At 40.6% G+C, this 9,782-nt stretch overlaps 1 protein-coding gene across 1 annotated transcript; it reads right to left on the bottom strand.

Annotated features, from left to right (window-relative positions):
• Positions 1 to 1,604: 1,604 nt before the first annotated feature.
• Positions 1,605 to 9,306, bottom strand: LOC123106091 (uncharacterized). The gene is made up of 16 exons (XM_044528298.1): positions 8,987 to 9,306; positions 8,804 to 8,887; positions 8,465 to 8,538; positions 7,690 to 7,723; positions 7,557 to 7,615; positions 7,208 to 7,322; positions 7,077 to 7,114; positions 6,857 to 6,954; positions 6,685 to 6,740; positions 4,551 to 4,839; positions 4,213 to 4,328; positions 3,638 to 3,694; positions 2,769 to 2,834; positions 2,409 to 2,483; positions 2,119 to 2,190; positions 1,605 to 1,923 (listed from the first exon to the last, which is right to left on the bottom strand). Exons 1-15 carry the CDS (start codon positions 9,131 to 9,133, stop codon positions 2,140 to 2,142), a joined length of 1,359 nt encoding a protein of 452 aa, XP_044384233.1. The 5' UTR covers positions 9,134 to 9,306; the 3' UTR covers positions 1,605 to 1,923; positions 2,119 to 2,139.
• Between the last annotated feature and the right edge of the window lie 476 nt (positions 9,307 to 9,782).

The following is a 9,782-nucleotide window of genomic DNA, read 5'->3' as shown; positions in this document are numbered from 1 at the left end:
GACGGAAAACAATAATATTCGTATGCTGTAGTGTCTGACGACTATTTGTACGTTTCGCACATGGCACCACGTTTCCCTTCACGCAAGCTGCAGATCTATGAATAGGAAACATCGTCACCAGTGAAGTTTGGACCCTAATATCTGGTGATCGTTTTTGTTGGGGAGGTTAACCAGCAAATGAAAAGCTCACCCTCGAGTGCACAAATATTTTCTTATACTCCCTCTGTAAAGAAATATAAAAACATTTAGATTACTACTTCAGTGATCTAAATGCTTACAAGAAAGACATGGAAAATGAAATTGCCATGTTTGAAAGACAAAAAAAATATATTGTGCATCTGCTGTGTACACAAAACAAATTGAGCAGTTTTAACATGCTCCCTCTTACCCCTCTTTTTACATGAAAGGTAAGACTATATAATACTCCCTCCGTTTCTAAATACAAGTCTTTCTAGAGATTTTAATATGGACCGCATACAGAGCAAAATGAGTGAATCTACACTCTAAACTACGTTTATATACATTCGTATGTAGCCATGGTGAAAATTTCTAGAAAGACTTGTATTTAGAAACGGAGGGAGTGGATCTACAGTTGATCTCATTAGTTAGTGGTCTAGTTAAACCTTCTTACCTCACATGTAAAAAGAGAGGGAAGAGGGAGCATGTTAAAATTTGCCTTACATGTGAACCTAAAAAAAGATTAAATTTGCCATGATAAAAAGAAAAGGAAAGAGGAAGTGAGAATTGATCCAATGCAGTAGGAGGGTTATGTTTGAATATGATGCATTTTGCACGGCTTTTGTGTCCTAGCTAACGAGTTTCAAAAGTTAACACATTAAGATCTGTGCGGCACATCCAATGGCAGCCGATGCGTCCACTGGGAGAAGCCAATTTTTTTTGTTTCTAACTTGAAAGGCAAGTGCAGAAGTATAAGTATGAAATGTTGTCATCAATAAAGTTATTAGGTTTATAGTAGTGATTGGATTTGATAGATTTTTTGTAGGGGGAGATGCCGCAAGGGTCGGTGTTGTTGGTGCAGACAACCGTCAGGGTTCACAGGCCGTCGCCAGGGTGCTGCGAGGAGGGGGTGAAATGCATGGGGGTGTTATAGGTGACAGGGGCTATTGCATGCCATCACCAAGGTTCTCCGATGAGCATCGTATGTTGCAACCGACATGTCGCCTAGTACAAGGAGGCCCTGTTGCGAACTAGTCGTCGACGGCCTCCTTCATGTCGGTGCAACATTTTCAATGCTGCGACCACTATGGGAGTGTCACCAATGCTTCAGGGGAACATCAGCGATGCTGCAAGAGCACGAGCTGCGGCTAGTTAGGGGGCAGGCTAGCAATGTTGGTGGTCTACAAGGCTACGATGTTGCAAAGCAGTGCTGGTGTCGTTCACAGTTTTTGGTTGGAAGGGGGGTGCGCAAGGCAAAGGCGACTATCTAACGGCATGGGAGGCGACCGATTTCGTCCATGCGACAACCTTTTTTTTTGTTGCCGTTATCATGTACTATAGCACTGTTTTGGATTGCTGACACTGAGATGCCCCCCTCAACTTGTGACGCTCATCTGAAAGAACTTAGGATATGGAGTAGCATTGCCTGAGAACAAAAACATACCTTCTGAGTTGCACTCCATTTCTCAATTAAGTTATAATGTGGTCATGTGGCCATGATTAACCCAGTCATGGATTCATAATTTGCACAAGTTGCTAGCACTTACTATTACAACACAAATGAAACACACCAAACTTAAAGGAAGAAGATTATACTCTATTATGCCCAACGCAAACAACCCATGACTAGAGATCATACACATTACATATAACCAGCAAAGTGAGAAAAGATTATGTATGCTAACAGATTCCACGCCGAGCAATTCTGTTGAGTCTCTCTCACATCGCCTTGTGTGCTTACGAGAACTGTAAGTAACAGTCTCGGAAAAAATTAGTTCACACGGTAACGGTAAGTCTGATAAAAAAAAAGCTTTTCCCATAACCAGTTTTTAAAGAATAGGCATTGTATTTAAGAGACTTTTTAGCAAACAAACACGTCAATAATGGAAAATAAAGTACTTTCCAGAAATATGCCTTCTATTAAAGTGAAACAGCAGATACCTGTCATGTTAATTGGTTTTCCTATTGCTTGGGGCCTTCTGAACATGCAGCCAGAAGGCCGCGCTCAATGCACTGTCAAAAAAGATATAAGGTTAAGAAATGGTGTTTTAAACGATCGAAAGTAGCTGGGTCTTTCTGATGACAGGACTCTGTGTTAGCAAAATTGAGTACGTTACACTACATAGCACTTCTTTGGACATGACAATATTTATGAAGTGCATTATTTTAGAAATTGCAAAAGATTGAATGCAATCTTTAAGAAAATAAATCTGCTAATTTTTCTCAGGTACCTGAAGAAGATAGCCATGAAGCCAATCTAACGTTTGAGGAAACGAGTTTGCTGAGATGTCAACAACAGTCAATCCCTGATCAGATTTAGACAGTAGGTTAGAGAAAACAAACAATGAAACACTAAACTAGAAAAGATGGTGATTCAATACAAGAAACAACATGATCCTTGACTCCTTGGGTAAATAGCTCTTGTAAAAAAATGACATCTTGAAGTAAAACATGACTAGCTGATTTCACGTTTTTCATGGGCAAATACCCTGTTGGGGGGGCTTTATAGCAGTTTAAACGTGACAAATTTGACAAATGGGTCATCGCCAAGGAACAAATTTCACACTTTTGACCGATGAAGGAAAAATTACCTGTGCCTCAAAAGAGCAAAGATAATCCTGAATAAGTTTGAGGTTGTTTATAAGCTTTCGATGATCCTGAACAACATCAACTAAAAGTCAGATGCTAACCTGCAGTTTTTTTTTCTAAGAGAAAGAAGAAAAAAGGAAACATGATACTCGGTACTGGGTAATGTCACTTCAAAATTCAAACATTGACGTTAAGCATAAAAAATATGGTAAAAGATAAAATGGGGAATGTCAAGGAGTTACAATTATCTCATGCTCATATTTCATTAAACAAGGCTACTTAAAGTCGCATAGGGAAAGTATGCTGCACCACTTTGCATATAGCGCCTCCGTCCAAAATAAGTGTCGTGGCTTTACTTCAAATTTGTTCAAACTTGAACTAAAGCCACGTCGCTTATTTTGGGACGGAGGGAGTATATTCTGATATCAGGACTATAACAGAGTTAGATGGTTGTTACTAGTAACTGCATCAAAGAGCTAGATGGTTGTTAGTAATAATTGCATCACAGAGCTAGATGGTTATTGGTATTAATTGTATCAATGATACGGATAATTCTTATCACCTAATACCAATTCATGGTTTCTGTAAAAGATATAGACCAATAATAGATTGACATTTAATAACGACTCAGCATGCTTGCCGGTATAGCCTTAAAACGAGGATAATAAAAACAAAGCACAGTTGCTAGTCAGATGGTAGACATCATGGAGCTTTCCTTCCAAGTTTTCATGAGACTAATCATTTAATGTCACTTATGATGACCATGCTTACATGAAAAAAAGAAGAAACTATGCTTATACCATACGATTTTACAGGATAGTACCAAGACAAAACAATAATTTACTTGTGTACTCAAGCTTTTCAGGAATACCTGAGGAAGGCAATTATCTCTGATAGCTCTAGTGGCTATCCATTCCTCTAACAATGCCTGAACAAACAAACAAAGCAAATCTGAACGAGAATGAAATGAGCTAACAAACCAAATAATATGAGTGTGTAAAATACAGAAAATATCAAATATGAAAGCCAGATACGTGTTCTGGATATACTTTAGAATTTCTAGTTGGGACGATGCGCCTATTTCCGGCAAGCACAACTTCAGAGAAGGAATCAGTTTGAAACAGAAGAAAGGTAGGCCTTCAACTTGGTTATTTGGAGAGGTCAGAAACGCAAAACAGAAAATATTAAATATGGAAGCCAGATATGTGTTCTGGATATATTTTAGAAATTATAGCTGGGACGCTGCACCTATTCCAGGCAAGAGCAATTTCAGAGAAAGAACCAGTTCGAAAGAGAAGAAAGGTAGGCCTTCAACTTGGTTATTTGGAGAGGTCAGAAACGCAAAACAAACTTTTGATGGAAGTAGGTTTGTTCGTTTGATGTATGAACCCAGAAATTAAATATATGGAAACACATTTAAATTTATAAACCAGGTAGACAACACACCTTGTGATCAAAATCAGACATCCTCAACACAATTGGAACAACTATCGGTTCAGCAGCAGGCTTGTCTTTCTTGGCACTGTTGCTCTTCTGTTGGTCCAAATCCTTTTGTCCATTGCCTACAAAGTATAAACACAGTGACATGCCACCAACTAGAACATGGCACAGTACAGTATTCTGTAAGAACCATACATGATCTGATCCTTTACTTCCCCAGATACTATATTTTTCCACCAACTAGAACAAGAAATAGAGATTTACTTTGGCATACACCAGCCATGTTGTCATACTGACCACACAACAGTAACATGGGTCACATTTATCAGAGTAATTTGACTTACCTTCAGCTTTGAGAATTTTCTCTTCAGAATCAGAAGAGGTAATCTCATGGCTGTCAGCACCAGACAGACCTTCACTGGTCCTACTCTCAGGCAGGCAGTCCTGGCTTTGTATGATATCTTCCTTTAGAACACTTACAATGTTCTCAGGTAGACCATTTTCTGATTGCTGTTCTGTTTTCTTTTCTGCAGAGATGGATGAATTTCCAGATTCAACCTTTTTCTCAATTCTGGAATTGTCATCTGCATTCTCCTCGTCCATCAGGTAAATGCTTGGATCCAAATGAATTCCCTGAAGTCAAAATATCAGCCAAAATTAGGCATAATTTACACATGTGGGGCACACTAACTAAATACAGATGCTACAGATCTTTTGGCTAGCTCCCACCCACCATCCCAAACAAAATCCATCTTCTGCTTTGTATTACTGGTCACCCCACCATCCCCAACAAAATCCATCTTCTGCTTTGTACTACTGGTCAGACATCACTAGCTAATCTCAAATGCAACAAGTGCTAGAAAGTAAATGTGGTAGTGTAGAGCTATGCAGGATCTATTTTTTAAAGGTTCTAACCATGTTGAGCAACAGCAGAAATGTGTGGACTGTCAGATTATTCACATCCAAAAGAAAATAATTTTAATTGCCAGTGAAGTTCTGCCATGCCGCAAAAGCAGGAGTGGACTATGCTGTCAACGAGCAATTTCTGTACACATGTTATGTAATGTTCACACATATAAATATATATGTGCACTCCACTTTGATCCATGAAGATCTGTGACGGATGAAGCAAACATAGACAGCTTAAACCAATGCAGCACAGATCTGCCTCCGAGTCTTTACAGGTTTGGAAAGAAGGGTAATTTGGGCTTTTCCGCTTTTAAACATTTTTCTGTTCTTGTTTCCTCCATTAAAAAGTTGCGACTTTCCAACCGTTTTCAGTTCCATAGGTTTTTATGGATGACATTGACATATGACAGTTTGCCTGTCTCCAGACTAGTTAGCTGGTATTTCCATATCATTTTTTTCCAAAAAGGATGCGGGTGCCCAATGGCCCTGTCAGATTGGGCCCCACTATCAGCCAAATATTTTTTCTGTCTCACACAGAAGGGGGAGAAAGAAAAGTGATCCATGAATCCCCCACGCCATTCATGCTCTCACCCGCCGATGGTACTCGTATGCATGCCATGAATTTGAACAAATACTCTCAAGACAAAACGACGGAAGAGTGAATAGCTAACATACACACGAACACAATTATATTACCTCCGTCCCAAAATTCTTGTCTTAGATTTGTCTAGATACAAATGTATCTAACACTATAACGTGACTGGATAAATCCGTATCTAGACAAATCTAAGAAAAGAAATTTGGGACGGAGGGAGTAGAAAGTAATGATCTGCTTTGAGCCTCTGATTCATTCGAAAGCTAGCGACGGCAACATGGTTGACAGAGAGCGAGACATTGAGGGTGATGGATGGTGCGGTTGGGCACGAAAGCCACAGGAGAGAGGATACCACATGTATGTGAACAAAAATTTCCATTTTAACATAACGATGTTGCTGTGTTGGCATGTTTGGGAAAATATCATATCAGCTACTGACGCCTCCCTTCATTGTTGCATCCTCTGCTCATGTTTGGACAATATACCCACGGAACACTAACAAGGACAAATGTACATCCTTCTAGAAGGAAATCCAAAAGGCCAGTTAGTGTTGTGACTGAAGTTGGATGATGGGAATGCAAGCAAAATGGCTGGTAGAAGTTTTTGATAACCATCCCAAATTATGTCTCGTTTTGCAATAGAAGGTAATGATCAATGTAAAATGACCCTGTAACATCATATGACATGTCTACACATACTAATTGGCACTGTACAATTAAGAAACAATAGAACTGAAGACTTTAGTGTCAGTTAGTATTCAATGTGCAGAAGAAGTCCTCTATAGTATCCAACCCTACTGCTAGGCCCTCCGCTCAATAATATCCAATCGAACAGGCATTTGAACACCATGCTGTAGGAATTAAAATGAAAAAACAATATAGAGCTGAGGTATTTTCACAAAATTAATTTCACAGTGCAACCCATAAATATGGTTTTTTGTTTTCAGGAGAAACATGTAAGGCATAACAACATACCTCTATTATAATTGGCTTCCCATCTTTCATTGCTTTCTTCAAATCACCAGCCAAACCTAGTAAATGTGAACAGCAAGCAAAAAAAATGAGTGCCTGCAACTAATTATATCCAAAGTAAGCAGCTTTTATGTGTGCAATACAAAACCCTTCTTTCCACACAAAAAATAAATACCTTTGCGAACAACTCTGCATTCTCTGCAAAATTCGGTGATAAGTTCTTCAGGTGAATTAAAATCCCGAGCCCACACAGGTACTGAAGTTAGCGGGGCACTGCATGTGTTGTTGAGATCAGTAATCTATACACAGACTACAGGTTTTGGAAATGGGGAACCATGGGCACATCAAACAACTCATATGGCAGAGAATAACCAAGACCAGGAAAAGAAACTCACTCTGTTGATGTCCGCAACAACTCATATACCATGTCTGTCTACATGTTATAATCAAGAAATGAAGTCAAGGTGACAATGGTAGCAAACAGGACTCTTATATATGGCACATACAACGGGAAGAGAAAATAAACCTGTAAAACATTTGGTAGGTTGAGCCTTTGAGCTAGCTGTGTAGCAATTGTTGATTTTCCAGTGCAAGCAGTTCCACACACCAAAATTACTAGTGGTACTCTTTGATGATGGAATCTGCAGTTAAGGATAAATAGAGCATAAACATGTTATCAAAATGACACTGAAGTAAAGCTTCTGCAAAGTAGACTTGACATGAAGACAACAATAATATAAGGTTACCACCTTAAACTATGGAATTCATTATCATTAATAAGGTACAATTGAAAAGAAGTCCGAGGGAGCCTACTCTAGTAAGGTCCCAAACATTATATTATTCAAAATAGAGCAGCCTTTCCTCCAAAAACACACCTTGTCATCATCTTATATCGATTAATGTAGTCCTCTCCATATCCCCTTTTCTCCATTAGCTGTAAATAAACTAGTATTTTTAAGTTAACAAAATAACAAACATGTCTATTTAAATGAAGTTAAAGGTAGTCACCTTGAAAAGGTTGGCCTCTAAGTCACTCTGTGAACTGCCCAAAACATTTGCTAGCATATATAAGTCTAAAAATCAGGAATTGATGAATGATGATACACAAATTAGTTAAGTGCAAACCTTATCAGTAAGGTTTTCATTTTGCTATCATGACAACAATAATGATTGGACAATATTATGTATACGACACTTTCATCATTTGAAAACAAAAGAAAAACATGTGGGAAACTGTTGAAGTGTATATGTGAATTGTCTAGCCCTTTCCATCAGTTCGGACTTTTGGTTGCGTTGGCTAGTGCATGAAGCTTAACATAAACAACATAGGATCGCTTGAAGCAAGTATAATAACAAAGTGTTTTTACTTACTTAAATAAATGTTTCAGTGATTCACATATCACAATTCACGCGACTTGATTGACACTTTCTGGCTAGTGACAAAATTTCATGCTACAAGCAACAGGCGCTCTGCACCTAGGGATATACTAAAATTTGAACAGTGGGCTATTCTAAAATAATAGGTGAAAATGAGACGGCGACATATATGCAGAAGAACACAATTAGTATAGCTTGATGAGCCTAAGGCAAATTTTGCTGTATATACACGATATGATTAACAAGAGAATCAACAGAAAGAAGTAGCAGATTGTTCGAATTCATGCATGACTAAGTACGTACACCACAAAAAAGAACCGAAGGAAAGAGCATGGTGAACAGTGTAAGCAATATAGAACACAGGGGGGGGGGGGGGGGGGGATAGAGTGAAGGCGAACAAACATACACATCAAGAAGGCTGTTGTCGACGAGCAACTTCTTGAGCTCAAGGGCAATCTTAATGGCGACGTGGTTCGGAATCTGAAGAAGGAGGCGGGAAAGATGACCAAAGTTGTTAGCTTACACTTTGTAGTTTGTACAGTCCTTCGTTGGTACTACTTGATATCGAAACTAGAAGTGTAAGTTGTTGGAAGCGTAGCATATTTTTCACTATTCGTTTGTAGTATTCGATTATGGCAAGGGAAATCTAAACGGTTTTATATTAGTTTACAGAGGGAGTAATAGGCAACCTTGAGTCGACACAGCGGATTAAACAGAGGGGGAAAAATTGAGTAAAAGCAGAGACCTTGGTGACGGTGAGCATCCTGCTGAGGAGGAACCTGGAGAGGACGTAGTAGTGGTCGGCGTTCTCCCCGAGCCAGACCTTGACCTGACGGCGCAACCACGGCAGAGAAGTGATAAACGTGATGAGCCGAATGGTGGGGAGCGAGGGATGGGGGAGAAGGGGAGGGCGACGGGGAGGACTGACCTTGACGAAGTCGTACTTGGAGGAGGCGTTGCGGGAGGGGAGCCTGGCGGCGGCCGCGGCGGAGGAGGAGCCGCCCTCGCCGCCGGCGTGCTCCGGCGGAGGGTCCGGATCCCCGGAGCCGGAGGCGGCCCCGGCCTGGTCCTGCATCGGGGGGAGCAGAGCGCGCCGGCGGCCTGATCGATCTGGACGGGGAAGTGCGTGCGGGGGGTGGATGCTTCTCCTTGGTTCGACCGACGGTGCGGTGGTCGGCGGGTGGTGTCGCGTGGCGTCGTGCGCACGCACGCGCGTCCGTTTCTTCTTTTCTTCTTCTTTGCTTTGCAGAATCGGACACGGTCTTGGTATTGGTAATACTTTTTTCCTTCGATAAAAAAAGGCCAAAAGGTCATGTAATGTATTAAAGTCGATCAACCCTTTAAGTTCAGAATACAAGGTCGAAGGTGGGTAAATCGATTTCTGCTTTCATCTGTGACGCGTCGGGAGCGAAGCTTGATGCCACCCCCTCATAAAGAAGAAGAAGAAGAACTAGAAGAAGCAGCTCGATGCCGCCCTCTCATAAAAAAGAAGAAGCTCAATGCTGCCCCTTATGAAAAAGAAGAAGAAGCTCGATGCCGCCTCTAGAACTCTCAATGGAGCAGGGAAATGTTGCTAACGCAAGCGGCAAGGAAGTTGTCGGTCAAAGACAGAAGATGAGGGTCACAACGATCTGAAAACATATCACTGTCTCGGAGAAGAAGGTGATGAAGAGGGTTGGACGAACACCCTAGATCTAGACAAATATACCCGGGGAGACGTAACT

Source organism: Triticum aestivum, chromosome 5A (assembly GCF_018294505.1).
Source record: "Triticum aestivum cultivar Chinese Spring chromosome 5A, IWGSC CS RefSeq v2.1, whole genome shotgun sequence".
NCBI classification, from domain to species: Eukaryota; Viridiplantae; Streptophyta; class Magnoliopsida; order Poales; family Poaceae; genus Triticum; species Triticum aestivum.
This window is presented reverse-complemented; position numbering and strand designations above follow the sequence as displayed.